This window comes from Haliotis rufescens, unplaced genomic scaffold (genome assembly GCF_023055435.1).
Source record: "Haliotis rufescens isolate VD_foot unplaced genomic scaffold, xgHalRufe1.0.p SCAF_15, whole genome shotgun sequence".
NCBI lineage: Eukaryota > Metazoa > Mollusca > Gastropoda > Lepetellida > Haliotidae > Haliotis > Haliotis rufescens.
The window spans coordinates 35,421,651-35,440,095 of NW_025963835.1; the positions used below are offsets into that span (position 1 = coordinate 35,421,651).

The 18,445-nt window shown below is 45.3% G+C and overlaps 1 protein-coding gene across 1 annotated transcript in view; it reads left to right on the forward strand.

Moving 5' to 3' along the window:
* Nucleotides 1-18,445, forward strand: part of LOC124151896 (calpain-A-like) — a 28,632-nt gene that overhangs the window by 2,281 nt on the left and 7,906 nt on the right. Inside the window, exons 2-5 of the mRNA XM_046524584.2 lie at nt 3,160-3,297; nt 3,560-3,700; nt 6,868-7,064; nt 10,182-10,350. Coding sequence (XP_046380540.1) covers nt 3,160-3,297; nt 3,560-3,700; nt 6,868-7,064; nt 10,182-10,350 — 645 coding nt within the window. The remainder of the gene's footprint in view (nt 1-3,159; nt 3,298-3,559; nt 3,701-6,867; nt 7,065-10,181; nt 10,351-18,445) is intronic.

Here is an 18,445-nt window from a genome sequence, read left to right on the forward strand (position 1 = left end):
TATCCTAGTGTGGTATGGCAGGCATGCTGGCTGTAGTGTAATATTCTAGTGTGGTAGGGCAGGCTGGCTGTAATGTAATATCCTAGTGTGGTAGGGCAGGCAGGCTGTAATGTAATGTAATATCCTAGTGTGGTATGGCAGGCAGGAGGGCTGTAATGTAATATCCTAGTGTGGTATGGCAGGCAGGAGGGCTGTAATGTAATGTAATATCCTAGTGTGGTAGGGCAGACAGGCTGGGTGTAATGTAATATCCTAGTGTGGTATGGCAGGCAGGAGGGCTGTAATGTAATGTAATATCCTAGTGTGGTAGGGCAGACAGGCTGGCTGTAATGTAATATCCTAGTGTGGTATGGCAGGCAGGCTGGTTGTAATGTAATATCCTAGTGTGGTATGGCAGGCAGGCTGTAATGTAATATAATATCCTAGTGTGGTATGGCAGGCAGGCAGGCTGGCTGTAATGTAATATCCTAGTGTGGTAGGGCAGGCAGGCTGGCTGTAATGTAATATCCTAGTGTGGTATGGCAGGCTGGGTGTAATGTAATATCCTAGTGTGGTAGGGCAGGCAGGCTGGTTGTAATGTAATATCCTAGTGTGGTATGGCAGGCAGGCTGTAATGTAATGTAATATCCTAGTGTGGTATGGCAGGCTGGCTGTAATGTAATATCCTAGTGTGGTAGGGCAGGCAGGCTGGTTGTAATGTAATATCCTAGTGTGGTAGGGCAGGCAGGCTGTAATGTAATGTAATATCCTAGTGTGGTATGGCAGGCAGGAGGGCTGTAATGTAATATCCTAGTGTGGTATGGCAGGCAGGAGGGCTGTAATGTAATGTAATATCCTAGTGTGGTAGGGCAGACAGGCTGGGTGTAATTTAATATCCTAGTGTGGTATGGCAGGCAGGAGGGCTGTAATGTAATGTAATATCCTAGTGTGGTATGGCAGGCAGGAGGGCTGTAATGTAATATCCTAGTGTGGTATGGCAGGCAGGAGGGCTGTAATGTAATGTAATATCCTAGTGTGGTAGGGCAGACAGGCTGGGTGTAATTTAATATCCTAGTGTGGTATGGCAGGCAGGAGGGCTGTAATGTAATGTAATATCCTAGTGTGGTAGGGCAGACAGGCTGGCTGTAATGTAATATCCTAGTGTGGTATGGCAGGCAGGCTGGTTGTAATGTAATATCCTAGTGTGGTAGGGCAGACAGGCTGGTTGTAATGTAATATCCTAGTGTGGTAGGGCAGACAGGCTGGCTGTAATGTAATATCCTAGTGTGGTATGGCAGGCAGGCTGTAATGTAATGTAATATCCTAGTGTGGTATGGCAGGCAGGCAGGCTGGCTGTAATGTAATGTAATATCCTAGTGTGGTATGGCAGGCATGCTGGCTGTAATGTAATATCCTAGTGTGGTAGGGCAGGCAGGCTGTAATGTAATGTAATATCCTAGTGTGGTAGGGCAGGCAGGCTGGCTGTAATGTGATATCACAGTGTGGTAGGGCAGGCAGGCTGTAATGTAATGTAATATCCTAGTGTGGTAGGGCAGGCAGGCTGGTTGTAATGTAATATCCTAGTGTGGTAGGGCAGGCAGGCTGGCTGTAATGTAATATACTAGTGTGGTATGGCAGGCAGGCTGTAATGTAATGTAATATCCTAGTGTGGTAGGGCAGGCAGGCTGGCTGTAATGTGATATCACAGTGTGGTAGGGCAGGCAGGCTGGGTGTAATGTAATATCCTAGTGTGGTATGGCAGGCAGGCTGTAATGTAATGTAATGTAATATCCTAGTGTGGTATGGCAGGCAGGCTGTAATGTAATGTAATGTAATATCCTAGTGTGGTATGGCAGGCAGGCTGTAATGTAATGTAATGTAATATCCTAGTGTGGTATGGCAGGCAGGCTGGCTGTAATGTAATATCCTAGTGTGGTATGGCAGGCAGGCTGTAATGTAATGTAATATCCTAGTGTGGTATGGCAGGCAGGCAGGCTGGCTGTAATGTAATATCCTAGTGTGGTATGGCAGGCAGGCAGGCTGGGTGTAATGTAATATCCTAGTGTGGTATGGCAGGCAGGCTGTAATGTAATGTAATATCCTAGTGTGGTATGGCAGGCAGGCAGGCTGGCTGTAATGTAATATCCTAGTGTGGTATGGCAGGCAGGCAGGCTGTAATGTAATGTAATATCCTAGTGTGGTATGGCAGGCAGGCAGGCTGGGTGTAATGTAATATCCTAGTGTGGTATGGCAGGCAGGCTGTAATGTAATGTAATATCCTAGTGTGGTATGGCAGGCAGGCTGTAATGTAATGTAATGTTATATCGCAGTGTGGTAGGGCAGGCAGGCTGGCTGTAACGTAATATCCTAGTGTGGTATGGCAGGCAGGCAGGCTGGGTGTAATGTAATATCCTAGTGTGGTATGGCAGGCAGGCTGTAATGTAATGTAATATCCTAGTGTGGTATGGCAGGCAGGCTGGTTGTAATGTAATATCCTAGTGTGGTAGGGCAGGCAGGCTGGTTGTAATGTAATATCCTAGTGTGGTAGGGCAGGCAGGCTGTAATGTAATGTAATATCCTAGTGTGGTAGGGCAGGCAGGCTGGGTGTAATGTTATATCGCAGTGTGGTATGGCAGGCAGGCTATAATGTAATGTAATGTTATATCCTAGTGTGGTATGGCAGGCAGGCTGGCTGTAATGTAATATCCTAGTGTGGTATGGCAGGCAGGCAGGCTGGGTGTAATGTTATATCGCAGTTTGGTATGGCAGGCTGGGTGTAATGTTATATCGCAGTGTGGTATGGCAGGCAGGCTGGGTGTAATGTTATATCGCAGTGTGGTATGGCAGGCAGGCTGGGTGTAATGTTATATCGCAGTGTGGTATGGCAGGCAGGCTGGGTGTAATGTTATATCGCAGTGTGGTATGGCAGGTACGATGAGTAGAGGCGTTGAAATGATGAGTAGAGGCATTGAAATGATGAGTAGAAAGAGGCGTTGAAATGATGAGCAGAGACGTTGAACATGTTGAAATGATGAGCGGAGGAAGTTGAAACAGTCAGATATTTGATCATTGTATCAAGTGTTATCAACTGAATCTCTCACACAAATTCATTGAAATGAACTTATATTAATTCGAAAATAACAATCACTGACTCCTTCAACAATTTCTTGTTAAACACAGAAACTTCAGTCAAGCGAGGAAGTGTTGCAGTCGCTGTCAGAGGGGGAACTATTTGAGGACCCATACTTCCCAGCATGCAACTCTTCTCTGTACCACAGTGATGGAGATCGGGCCGACGTGCAGTGGATACGACCTAAGGTAATTCCACGTGCAGCAGGGCAGTACACAGACCTCATCCTTACCTTGGCAACTTCCAGGTGGGCTTAACCTCATCAGTTGTGTGGACAAGGCATCCAACCTGGGATTATAAGGTCTGTGGTTTACATCCAAAAATGCACTCCTTGTCACAAGACAGTGATGATGCAGTGAGATCTCATCACTGATGTTAATGTGAGGGTAGCCATGATATAGACAAACAGATACGACAGATAAACAGACTTATCTCCCCCCTGGTTTCCAGGATCTGCTGTCCGATGGCGCTATGCCCGAGATGATGGTTGATGGTGTGACCAAGGACGACATTCAGCAGGGAATTCTGGGAGACTGCTGGTTCCTGTCCTCGTGTGCAGCAGTATCACAACAAGAACGCTTCATGAAGAAGGTAGGGAGATGCATCTTCCCGAGGCAATAGGTTCTAAAAGTCCAGTTTCCACCCTTGCCGACTTAGACTGGTATTATGGAGTTACATTTTGGCTGGACTAACGAGTCTATGCACGAAATCGAAATCCGGTTTGTAAACTGTCATGTAGATTTTGGTCGATTGCAGGATTTGCAAAGCATGTGCACCAACAATTCATTGTCAACAGATATTTTGCAGATTTTTCATGTTTTAAATCAAGGTGCTCACATGATTTGATGCACTTTGCGATGTAAGACCCGTTTTATTGCAATATAGATCTTGATTATTGATAATATCGTCCTGACTGGGCGCCACCATTTTGTTTGAAACGAATGCAAAAGTGATTCAAGAGGTGAAATCCGTTCGGTCCATATGGGAGAGGCTTAGAAAGCTAATAACCATTAGTGGCGCTACAATCGAGCCTAGGAATTCCAGCCTAGTTCGGCAAGGGTGGAAACTGGACTTTAAAAGTCAGTCAACTCCCTTGGCCCAGGAAGATGACAGAGATACTGAAGAAGGTAGAGAGATGTAGATCCTGGGACGTCGAGATCGGACATGGCTGAGATGATACTGATGAACGATGTATGGGGAAATCTGAAAAAAATATTCACATGCCCTTTGGCAAATATTGACTGTCAGAATCGATTTATCAGGATGACTCCATCTTCCTGAGACAAGGGAGTTAACTGACTTTAAAAGTCCAGTTTCCACCCTTGCCCAACTAGGCTGGAATTATACGGCTCGATCGTTGCGCCACCAGTGGCTATTACCAATTCTGTCCCTTCTAAGCCTCTCCTATGGACCAATCAGATTCCACCTCTCGTATCACTAGCGTTTGCTTCACACAAAATGGTGGTGCCCAGTCAGGACGATCTGATCGATAATCAAGATCTATATTGTGATAAAACGGGTCTTACATCGCGAAATGCATCAAATCAGGTGAGCACCTTGATTAAAAACATGAAAGGATTTGGAAAATATCTGCTGACAAAAAATTGGCAATGCACATGCTTTGCAAATCCTGCAATCGATCGAAATCTGCACGACAGTTTACGAACCGGATTTTGATTTCGGTTCGGGATTTTGATTGGACTATGCATAGACTCGTTAGTCCAGACAAAACGTAACTCCATAATACCAGCCTAGTTCGGCAAGGGTGGAAACTGGACTTTTATAGTCAGTTAACTCCTTTGCCTCGGGAAGATGGATGACTCAGGCTTTATGAATACTCTAAGGTCTGAAAATAAGGGTCTAATTCCATTTTATTTCAAAATAGGGTATGTAGGCATCTTGTAGTTTCAACCCTGCAACTGTGAGTATTATGTGGGTTCGTTGTTTTGTCATGAAGAGTAGGCAAGACATGTACAAAGAAAGGGTCAGTACCGTATATCATGTAACGTAAGGTAGGTTGTGTCATCGGACCCATGAAGAGTAGGCAAGACATGTACAAAGAAAGGGTCAGTACCGTATATCATGTAACGTAAGGTAGGTTGTGTCATCGGACCCATGAAGAGTAGGTAAGACATGTACAAAGAAAGGGTCAGTACCGTATATCATGTAACGTAAGGTAGGTTGTGTCATCGGACCCATGAAGAGTAGGCAAGACATGTACAAAGAAAGGGTCAGTACCGTATATCATGTAACGTAAGGTAGGTTGTGTCATTGCATGAAGAGTAGGTAAGACATGTACAAAGAAAGGGTCAGTACCGTATATCATGTAACGTAAGGTAGGTTGTGTCATCGGACCCATGAAGAGTAGGTAAGACATGTACAAAGAAAGGGTCAGTACCGTATATCATGTAACGTAAGGTAGGTTGTGTCATCAGACCCATGAAGAGTAGGCAAGACATGTACAAAGAAAGGGTCAGTACCGTATATCATGTAACCTCCGGTAGGTTGTGTCATCGGACCCATGAAGAGTAGGTAAGACATGTACAAAGAAAGGGTCAGTACCGTATATCATGTAACGTAAGGTAGGTTGTGTCATTGCATGAAGAGTAGGTAAGACATGTACAAAGAAAGGGTCAGTACCGTATATCATGTAACGTAAGGTAGGTTGTGTCATCGGACCCATGAAGAGTAGGCAAGACATGTACAAAGAAAGGGTCAGTACCGTATATCATGTAACGTAAGGTAGGTTGTGTCATCGGACCCATGAAGAGTAGGCAAGACATGTACAAAGAAAGGGTCAGTACCGTATATCATGTAGCCTCCGGTAGGTTGTGTCATCGGACCCATGAAGAGTAGGTAAGACATGTACAAAGAAAGGGTCAGTACCGTATATCATGTAACGTAAGGTAGGTTGTGTCATCGGACCCATGAAGAGTAGGTAAGACATGTACAAAGAAAGGGTCAGTACCGTATATCATGTAACGTAAGGTAGGTTGTGTCATCGGACCCATGAAGAGTAGGTAAGACATGTACAAAGAAAGGGTCAGTACCGTATATCATGTAACGTAAGGTAGGTTGTGTTATCGGACCCATGAAGAGTAGGTAAGACATGTACAAAGAAAGGGTCAGTACCGTATATCATGTAACGTAAGGTAGGTTGTGTCATCGGACCCATGAAGAGTAGGTAAGCCATGTACAAAGAAAGGGTCAGTACCGTATATCATGTAGCCTCCGGTAGGTTGTGTCATCGGACCCATGAAGAGTAGGTAAGACATGTACAAAGAAAGGGTCAGTACCGTATATCATGTAATGTAAGGTAGGTTGTGTCATCGGACCCATGAAGAGTAGGCAAGACATGTACAAAGAAAGGGTCAGTACCGTATATCATGTAACGTAAGGTAGGTTGTGTCATCGGACCCATGAAGAGTAGGTAAGACATGTACAAAGAAAGGGTCAGTACCGTATATCATGTAATGTAAGGTAGGTTGTGTCATCGGACCCATGAAGAGTAGGCAAGACATGTACAAAGAAAGGGTCAGTACCGTATATCATGTAACCTCCGGTAGGTTGTGTCATTGCATGAAGAGTAGGTAAGACATGTACAAAGAAAGGGTCAGTACCGTATATCATGTAATGTAAGGTAGGTTTGTTTCACACACACAACACTTATTAGGCCTAATTAATAAAACTATGGATGGGTTTACAGCTGTTTTGAAGACTTTTCAGGATCAAAGACAATTCTTCATGTTGATTTGCAGATAATGCCAGAGAGAAATCAGCCTCTGTGTGGAGAGGAGTACAAGGGCATTGTGTGTTTCCAGTTCTGGCGTTACGGCAAATGGATACAAGTCTACATTGACGATCGACTGCCGGTGCAAAACGGAAAGCTTATATATGCTCACTGCACTGAACAGAGAGAATTCTGGGTAGCTCTCATTGAAAAAGCATATGCAAAGTAAGTTGATTGTTATGTGAATAAGTCCCTTGTCTTGAGGACCCTAGTCTTGAGGTCCCTTGTCTTGAGGACCCTTGTCTTGAGGACCCTAGTCTTGAGCACCCTTGTCTTGAGCACCCTTGTCTTGAGCACCCTTGTCTTGAGGACCCTAGTCTTGAGGTCCCTTGTCTTGAGGACCCTTGTCTTGAGGACCCTTGTCTTGAGGACCCTAGTCTTGAGGACCCTTGTCTTGAGGTCCCTTGTCTTGAGGTCCCTTGTCTTGAGGTCACTTGTCTTGCGGTCCCTTGTCTTGAGGACCCTTGTCTTGAGGACCCTTGTCTTCATGTCCCTTGTCTTGAGGTCCCTTGTCTTGAGGTCCCTTGTCTTGAGGTCCCTTGTCTTGTGCGGTCCCTTGTCTTGAGGTCACTTGTCTTGAGGACCCTTGTCTTGAGGACCCTTGTCTTGAGGACCCTTGTCTTGAGGTCCTTTGTCTTGAGGACCCTTGTCTTGAGGTCCCTTGTCTTGAGGTCCCTTGTCCTGAGATCCTTTGTCTTGAGGACCCTTGTCTTGAGGACCCTTGTCTTGAGGACCCTTGTCTTGAGGTCCTTTGTCTTGAGGTCCCTTGTCTTGAGGTCCCTTGTCTTTGGGTCCCTTGTCGTGAGGACCCTTGTCTTGAGGTCCCTTGTCTTGAGGTCACTTGTCTTGAGGTCACTTGTCTTGAGGACCCTTGTCTTGAGGACCCTTGTCTTGAGGACCCTTGTCTTGGGGTCCTTTGTCCTGAGATCCCTTGTCCTGAGATCCCTTGTCCTGAGGTCCAATGTCCTGAGATCCCTTGTCCTGATTGTCCTTGTCCTGAGGTCACATTGTTCTGAGATCCCTTGTCCTGAGGTCACATTGTCCTGAGATCCCTTGTCCTGAGATCCCTTGTCCTGAGGTCTCCTGTCCTGATTGTCCTTGTCCTGAGGTCCCTTGTCCTGAGGTCACATTGTCCTGAGGTCACATTGTCCTGAGGTCCCTTGTCCTGAGGTCCCTTGTCCTGATTGTCCTTGTCCTGAGGTCCCTTGTCCTGAGGTCCCTTGTCCTGAGGTCCCTTGTCCTGAGGTCCCTTGTCCTGAGGTCCCTTGTCCTGATTGTCCTTGTCCTGAGGTCCCTTGTCCTGAGGTCCCTTGTCCTGAGGTCACATTGTCCTGAGGTCACATTGTCCTGAGATCCCTTGTCCTGAGATCCCTTGTCTTGAGGTCCCTTGTCCTGAGGTCCCTTGTCCTGATTGTCCTTGTCCTGAGGTCCCTTGTCCTGAGATCCCTTGTCTTGAGGTCCCTTGTCCTGAGGTCCCTTGTCCTGATTGTCCTTGTCCTGAGGTCCCTTGTCCTGATTGTCCTTGTCCTGAGGTCCCTTGTCCTGAGATCCCTTGTCTTGAGGTCCCCTGTCCTAAGGTCAACTGTCCTGAGGTCCCTTGTTTCCTGATCTTGAGGAAAGACAGCGTCAAGCGCCAGATGGTCTTCAGTATGAAGATGTTCAACACATTGTATCTTGAAGATCCGCCACATTTTTGCATGACAACGATGGCACTACTACAAATGATCACCCGGCCGGGAGACCACATTGGCAATCTCGACCTACAAGACACTGCCAATGGAAGGTGCCCACCTTTTGAAATTCTTTGGCCCCATGGCTTTTTACCTGTATTGCCAAGCTGGTCAAGCAGCTGCTACAAGGCACTGCCGTTTCAGTGGTGTCCTGAGCACTTACCTGCTCACCTCTGCCTTGTGCATGTGATGTCTTGAAGATCCTCTTATTGAGGATGGTTCCTCTTCTCGTCTTAACATGCTTCAATCCTGAAAGTGTGATTGATAGCTTTTACGAAGCATTAAAAGAGATGCCTAGCTTGCTCACCCTACTGTATGTCGGAGATAGTGTTGTGGTCTGTCTTGTAGAACTGATTGGCCGTAGACCTTTCCGGATTGGTTATAAATCGTAGGCCGAATATATCTCTATTCAAAGCTACCCAGTCATTCTTGTAATGATGTCCTACGTAAAACCATGTGACTCATGGTATACCCGATTATTTGTGCAGAAACAACTGAAGCTGATCTAAGAGATACTTATTTAGACTGAGTTATTTTTTGCAGAGAAAGGGCCTTTTGTGTGTATTAATTTTACATTTAATCATTTTTTTTATAGACAAATAGCGGCCCTAGTGCCTATCTCTTCATCAGGCTTTATGGGGCTCTTTTTTTATAGTTTTAGTTCACTACTATATGAACAATCAAACTTCTAATGAGCCTTTTGGCGGGGGGTAGTGATAACACTGTTTTCTTGTTTTGTTAACATCTTCCACACACCCAAGGGAAAACTCAGTACATCCTTATCATATGTTGAGTAGCATAACTAAGGAATGGATAGTGACGTCAACTTCTTCACTTTGTGTGAGCAGCATTCTGATTTTAAAGATGTCCTGTGTTTGGATTGTGTTGGGTACTGCCTCTTGTAGATGGCCTGTGTTTGGATTGTGTAGGGTACTGCATCTAGTAGATGTCCTGTGTTTGGATTGTGTTGGGTACTGCCTCTTGTAGATGGCCTGTGTTTGGATTGTGTTGGGTACTGCCTCTAGAAGATGGCATGTGTTTGGATTGTGTAGGGTACTGCCTCTAGAAGATGGCCTGTGTTTGGATTTGTGTAGGGTACTGCCTCTAGTAGATGTCCTGTCTTTGGATTGTGTAGGGTACTGCCTCTAGTAGATGGCCTGTGTTTGGATTGTGTTGGATACTGCATCTAGTAGATGGCCTGTGTTTGGATTGTGTTTGGTACTACCTCTAGTAGATGGCCTGTGTTTGGATTGTGTTTGGTACTGCATCTAGTAGATGGCCTGTGTTTGGATTGTGTTTGGTACTGCCTCTAGTAGATGGCCTGTGTTTGGATTGTGTTTGGTACTGCCTCTAGTAGATGGCCTGTGTTTGGATTGTGTTGGGTACTGCCTCTAGTAGATGGCCTGTGTTTGGATTGTGTTTGGTACTGCCTCTAGTAGATGGCCTGTGTTTGGATTGTGTTGGGTCAGTTACCTGGTTTGGGACCGTCACATGTTAAAATGGGCGGGGGATATAGATGACTTCGTTGACTATACGTTTGTTGTGGTTGCAGGGTGCATGGGTCCTACGAGGCCCTGGAGGGAGGTCAGACGATGGATGCCCTGGTGGACCTGACAGGCGGGCTAGCGGAACGGTACGAACTCGAGGACTACAACCCCAACATGTTCAGGCAGATCCTCCGGGCGCACAAGACCGGCGCCTTCATTGCCTGCTCCAAGAAGGTAGGATCGTATTGTATGGGGTAGAATAGGTCTTCAGCAACCTATGCTTGCCGTAAATGGCTACTATGCTTGTAGTAAGAGGCGACTAACGGGATCGGGTAGGTCAGGTTTGCCGACTTGGTTAATGCATGTATCTCAATTGCGTTCATCTAGTGATGTCAATCACTGGATTGTCTGATCCAGACTCGATTATTACAGACTGTTGTCATATAGCTGGAATATTGCTAAGTGTGTCGTTTAACAACAAACACACAAACAAACAAACAAAATGTGTGTTCAATAAGGCAAGTTGTTGTCAAAGTATCCATGACCATGGCAAAGAAACTGTGTTTCCCCTAAGTTGGGGTTTCCTCGCTGCTGTAGCATGGGTAGAAATGTAGAATCTGAAACCAACGTTGTGAGTCAGACAGATGGGAAGTAGCTTCCTGCTTCCTGAACATGTTGTGTTGGACACCTCTCGGAGTTCAAGAAACAAGAGGTATCCGGTGTCTGTGTGAGTCAAGTGAGGACAGTGGGGACGGACTGTGCCTGGCCGATTATTGACCTGAAGGTTGGTCATTGTACCATCTGTGTGAGTCAAGTGAGGACAGTGGGGATGGACTGTGCCTGGCCGATCATTGACCTGAAGGTTGGTCATTGTACCATCTTTGTGAGTCAAGTGAGGACAGTGGGGACGGACTGTGCCTGGCCGATCATTGACCTGAAGGTTGGTCATTGTACCATCTGTGTGAGTCAAGTGAGGACAGTGGGGACGGACTGTGCCTGGCCGATCATAGACCTGAAGGTTGGTCATTGTACCATCTGTGTGAGTCAAGTGAGGACAGTGGGGACGGACTGTGCCTGGCCGATCATTGACCTGAAGGTTGGTCATTGTACCATCTGTGTGAGTCAAGTGAGGGCAGTGGAGATGGACTGTGCCTGGTCGATTATTGACCTGAAGGTTGGTCATTGTAGGTTACACACAACCAAATGTTTTCCCATAGACTTCTATAGTAACGTTATGATTTTTTTTTAAATAACTAAGCATTCAACAGCTATTACCTGTATGTGTGTGCACAGTTTGGCCTTAGAGCAGCAATAAAAAAAATAAAAATGACTAGCTTAGTCAGCTCCTTTTCCGAGTACCGGAAGCTAAACACACCACCCCCAGTTTCGCACCAAATGTCACCTACTTGAAAATAGCTGTGGTCACATTCAGCATAAGTCATCATGTTGAAAAAGACAGTACTAAATATAGAAAAACATGGTCAGTTTTAATAACCGGATGGATGTACATTTGAAAGACATAAAAATCTTACAGAATATGCTCCAATCACAGCCTGCAGATATCTCTCGATCTACACTGAAGGCTCCCTACGAAAACCGCACTGTCCAAACTGGTTCTGATTTGGTGTAGTAGAACCTGTAGACAAATCAGAATATATTTGCACTTGTCAAATCTGTGATTTATGTATTGTATATATATGTAGCTTCTCAGAAAAAAAATGGAAATTGGATTAAACTTCACTACTTGTTCCTATCCAGCATGTCTATATGGCACCAGAATACATAGTTTTGATGCACAGAAAGAGTTGTGAGAGTTTAAGGATGTACACTTCATCAATGTTTTACAAAAGGTATTTCTGTATTAATAAAGAAGTTTCTACCTTCATGCACTGACCATGGGAGTTAATTTATATTTCATAAAAGAAGGGGGTCAAGGGTCAATTCTATAAATGATTGAGGCTGCATAGATCATAACACCCTAAAATATTTTTTCGACTAAAAAAATTGAACAAATCTTTAAACCTCAAAACCAGTTACAATACATATTTAGAATTGAGAAGTGGTCTGTTGTTTGCCTTACTTTGCTGACATCATCAGAACATAGCAGAGTCTGCTACATTCATGGAATATGGTTTTGACACTCATGACATGATGCGATTGATATTGTTTGAGATTGCTCGAACTTACACCATCCATTGTTTATATAATTAAACACTCAAATGGCTGTCAGCATTTGGTAAATCATCTATGGAGGGGCTATCACAAATGTTTGTGCTTTCATATACTTCAAAAATCAAAAGTATAATCACCTATGATATAGGCTGGTGACATAAGTACACATGGAAAGGAATCAGAAAAAAATCTCAAAATTGGACAGAGAGCATGGAATTCAGGCCAACAATAAGCAAGGGACACATTAAGCAGCTTTAAAGTCATCATATATGTAAGGCTGGATAATGAGCTTTACCAGAAAATAGGAAGTAAAAGGGTGCATTGTTGCCAGCAATCTCAAATGCTGACCAGTGAACCATACCGCCTATTAAAGCCGAGAAATAGAAATGGACCCTCAAGTAGAAGAAAGCTCTTTGAAACCACAACATGGAAGGAAATGACACTTAACTCTATTGATTTATTTAGTTAAGACTTTAAAATACTCACAGGACATCAAACATCCTTACTGTTTAATGTTTCAAGGTGGCTAAACTTGCTTATTTCAGTTATTTGCCAGTTTCAATGAAACAAAGTTAAAATTCCATATAATTTTGAAAATGTACAGCTTATCCTGACATAAATGTAATTCTTTTTATTCACAATTAACAGTGTCATGCAATGCCAGCTTAAAATAGTGTTTCTCTCCAATAATTTATGGGTTTATAGGAGAATGAAAGATACAATGCATTTTACTAAACAGGGGAGATAATTCAGTATTGTCGAACACTATCACATTCTCTACAGATGATTTCAGAACCATAATGTTACATTCCAAAAGAGCCAGTGGATATTATTTTCATCTAAGCAGGTTCTGGGACTGGTGTATAGCCCTTATTTCATGTTTGCAAACTGAAAAACTGCACAGTGGGGCATTAAGGGAGCACTGTTAGAAATGTCTAGTGCATGAGGGTGATCTTATTATGGCACTTGATAGTGAGCAACAGAGGAACCTCAAGTGGACTGGGGTTCTTAAATGTACTTAATGTACCTACATGTCCAAGTTCCACAACTTCTACAAGGTAATAGAGCGCAGCGAGGCAAAACAAGGGTTGTCGATCACACACTGCCAACACCGGACTTCGGATCAGCTTCTCCAAATGCCAAATTCGATGTCGAAACTCCTACTTCTTCTGCATGAGTGCACATATACCTCCCCAGTCAACATCAGGCATGCGAAAAGCTGAAAAAAGGGTTCAGACAATATCAAATGGCAAACCAGTTTGGATATAACAGCCAGGAGTCAGTTCTTGAGGGGACAAAATAATTATCTGAAAGTCATATAAGTGAAAAATAAGTCTGTTTTAAGAAATTTAATAGAAAAATAGCATCATTCATTCACACAAGAGCACCTAACAGAAAGATATATTGGTATGCTACATTGTTTACTGTAAATAAGAGGATGTGTGACATATTCTGCTGTCAGCAGTGTACATGCTTCATACTCAAGATAACGGCATCGCGTAACTTGACTGGCAAGCGATTGACATAAGGCAGAAATTGTTGTGGCAGTGGTGACTTTATCCTAATTTGTTGTCAAATTCATCAGTTTCAACAAATTCAGAAGGCAGGAGGAGGGCTTGATGGACAGTGGTACCCTGGGGGGTTCGTGCTGAGTTCGACCACAATACGAAGCAACATTCATTTCCAGGCCATCCAAATGCTCCATTCAACCCAAAATGTCCCCAACTTCACTGTCATTATTTTTAAATTTGCCTCCATGGTGTATCCATGGTGAAATATAAACAGAAAAGCATGTAAAGTATGAATTACTGAAATGTGCACTCACCCTACAGGTTACACACAACCAAATGTTTTCCCATAGACTTCTATAGTAACGTTATGATTTTTTTTTAAATAACTAAGCATTCAACAGCTATTACCTGTATGTGTGTGCACAGTTTGGCCTTAGAGCAGCAATAAAAAAAATAAAAATGACTAGCTTAGTCAGCTCCTTTTCCGAGTACCGGAAGCTAAACACACCACCCCCAGTTTCGCACCAAATGTCACCTACTTGAAAATAGCTGTGGTCACATTCAGCATAAGTCATCATGTTGAAAAAGACAGTACTAAATATAGAAAAACATGGTCAGTTTTAATAACCGGATGGATGTACATTTGAAAGACATAAAAATCTTACAGAATATGCTCCAATCACAGCCTGCAGATATCTCTCGATCTACACTGAAGGCTCCCTACGAAAACCGCACTGTCCAAACTGGTTCTGGTTTGGTGTAGTAGAACCTGTACCATCTGTGTGAGTCAAGTGAGGACAGTGGGGATGGACTGTGCCTGGCCGATCATTGACCTGAAGGTTGGTCATTGTACCATCTGTGTGAGTCAAGTTAGGACAGTGGGGACGGACTTTGCCTGGCCGATCATTGACCTGAAGGTTGGTCATTGTACCATCTGTGTGAGTCAAGTGAGGATAGTGGGGATGGACTGTGCCTGGCCGATCATTGACCTGAAGGTTGGTCATTGTACAATCTGTGTGAGTCAAGTGAGGACAGTGGGGATGGACTGTGCCTGGCCGATCATTGACCTGAAGGTTGGTCATTGTACCATCTGTGTGAGTCAAGTGAGGACAGTGGGGATGGACTGTGCCTGGCCAATCATTGACCTGAAGGTTGGTCATTGTACCATCTGTGTGAGTCACGTGAGGATAGTGGGGATGGACTGTGCCTGGCCGATCATTGACCTGAAGGTTGGTCATTGTACAATCTGTGTGAGTCAAGTGAGGACAGTGGGGACAGACTGTGCCTGGCCGATCATTGACCTGAAGGTTGGTCATTGTACCATCTGTGTGAGTCAAGTGAAGATAGTGGGGATGGACTGTGCCTGGCCGATCATTGACCTGAAGGTTGGTCATTGTACCATCTGTGTGAGTCAAGTGAGGACAGTGGGGACGGACTGTGCCTGGCCGATCATTGACCTGAAGGTTGGTCATTGTACCATCTGTGTGAGTCAAGTGAGGACAGTGGGGACGGACTGTGCCTGGCCGATCATAGACCTGAAGGTTGGTCATTGTACCATTTGTGTGAGTCAAGTGAGGACAGTGGGGACGGACTGTGCCTGGCCGATCATTGACCTGAAGGTTGGTCATTGTACCATCTGTGTGAGTCAAGTGAGGACAGTGGGGACGGACTGTGCCTGGCCGATCATTGACCTGAAGGTTGGTCATTGTACCATCTGTGTGAGTCAAGTGAGGGCAGTGGGGATGGACTGTGCCTGGCCGATCATTGACCTGAAGGTTGGTCATTGTACCATCGGTGTGAGTCAAGTGAGGACAGTGGGGACGGACTGTGCCTGGCCGATCATAGACCTGAAGGTTGGTCATTGTACCATCTGTGTGAGTCACGTGAGGACAGTGGGGACGGACTGCTTCTAGAACACTCACACAGGGCTTCTGGAACACTCACACAGGGCTTCTTGACCACACATGCTGGTCTTCTAAAACACTCACATTGGGCTTCTAAAACACTCACACTGGGCTTCTTGAGCACTCATGCTGGTCTTCTGGAACACTCACACAGGGCTTCTAGAACACTCACATTGGGCTTCTGGAACACTCACACTGGGCTTCTAGAACATGCACACTAGGCTTCTGGAACACTCACACAGGGCCTCTAGAACACTCATGCTGGTCTTCTAGAACACTCACACTGGGCTTCTAGAACACTCACACTGGGCTTCTGGAACACTCACACAGGGCTTCTAGAACACTCACACTGGGCTTCTGGAACACTCACACAGGGCTTCTAGAACACTCACACTGGGCTTCTAGAACACTCATGCTGGTCTTCTAGAACACTCACACAGGGCTTCTAGAACACTCACACTGGGCTTCTGGAACACTCATGCTGGGCTTCTAAAACACTCACATTGGGCTTCTAGAACACTCACATTGGGCTTCTAGAACACTCACACTGGGCTTCTAGAACACTCATGCTGGTCTTCTAGAACACTCACACTGGGCTTCTAGAACATTTATGCTGGTCTTCTAGAACACTCACACTGGGTTTCTAGAACACTCACACAGGGCTTCTAGAACACTCACATTGGGCTTCTAGAACACTCACACTGGGCTTCTAGAACACTCATGCTGGTCTTCTAGAACACTCACACTGGGCTTCTAGAACATTTATGCTGGTCTTCTAGAACACTCACACTGGGTTTCTAGAACACTCACACAGGGCTTCTAGAACACTCACACTGGGCTTCTGGAACACTCACACAGGGCTTCTAGAACACTCACACTGGGCTTCTAGAACACTCATGCTGGTCTTCTAGAACACGCACACTGGGCTTCTAGAACACTCATGCTGGTCTTCTAGAACACTCATGCTGGGCTTCTAAAACACTCACATTGGGCTTCTAGAACACTCACATTGGGCTTCTAGAACACTCACACTGGTCTTCTAGAACACTCATGCTGGTCTTCTAGAACACTCACACTGGGCTTCTAGAACATTTATGCTGGTCTTCTAGAACACTCACACTGGGTTTCTAGAACACTCACACAGGGGTTCTAGAACACACATGTTGGGCTTCTAAAACACTCACACTGAGCTTCTTGAGCACTCATGCTGGTCTTCTAGAACACTCACACAGGGCTTCTAGAACACTCACGTTGGGCTTCTAGAACATGCACACAGGGCTTCTAGAACACTCACACTGGGCTTCTAGAACACTCACACAGGGCTTCTAGAACACTCACACTGGGCTTCTGGAACACTCACACTGGGCTTCTAGAACACTCACACTGGGCTTCTAGAACACTCATGCTGGGCTTCTAGAACACTCACACTAGGCTTCTGGAACACTCACACTGGGCTTCTAGAACACTCACACAGGGCCTCTAGAACACTCATGCTGGTCTTCTAGAACACTCACACTGGGCTTCTAGAACACTCACACTGGGCTTCTGGAACACTCACACAGGGCTTCTAGAACACTCACACTGGGCTTCTAGAACACTCACACTGGGCTTCTAGAACACTCACACTGGGCTTCTGGAACACTCACACAGGGCTTCTAGAACACTCACACTGGGCTTCTAGAACACTCACACTGGGCTTCTAGAACACTCACACTGGGCTTCTAGAACACTCATGCTGGTCTTCTAGAACACTCACACTGGGCTTCTAGAACACTCACACTGGGCTTCTGGAACACTCACACAGGGCTTCTAGAACACTCACACTGGGCTTCTAGAACACTCACACTGGGCTTCTAGAACACTCACACTGGGCTTCTGGAACACTCACACAGGGCTTCTAGAACACTCACACTGGGCTTCTAGAACACTCATGCTGGTCTTCTAGAACACTCACACTGGGCTTCTAGAACACTCATGCTGGGCTTCTAGAACACTCATGCTGGTCTTCTAGAACACTCACATTGGGCTTCTAGAACACTCACACTGGGCTTCTAGAACACACACACTGGGCTTCTAGAACACTCACACTGGGCTTCTAGAACACTCATGCTGGGCTTCTAGAACACTCACACTGGGCTTCTAGAACACTCATGCTGGTCTTCTAGAACACTCATGCTGGTCTTCTAGAACACTCACATTGGGCTTCTAGAACACTCACACTGGGCTTCTAGAACACGCACACTGGGCTTCTGGAACACTCACACTGGGCTTCTAGAACACTCACATTGGGCTTCTAGAACACTCACACTGGTCTTCTAGAACACTCACATTGGGCTTCTAGAACACTCACACTGGGCTTCTAGAACACTCATGCTGGTCTTCTAGAACACTCACACTGGGCTTCTAGAACATTTATGCTGGTCTTCTAGAACACTCATGCTGGTCTTCTAGAACACTCACACTGGGTTTCTAGAACACTCACACAGGGGTTCTAGAACACACATGCTGGGCTTCTAGAACACTCATGCTGGTCTTCCAGAACACTCACACAGGGCCTCTAGAACACACATGCTGGGCTTCTAGAACACTCATCCTGGGCTTCTGGAACTCTCACTCAGGGCTTCTAGAACACTCACACTGGGCTTCTAGAACACTCATGCTGGTCTTCTAGAACACTCACACTGGGCTTCTAGAACACTCATGCTATTCTTCTAGAACACTCATGCTGGTCTTCTAGAACAC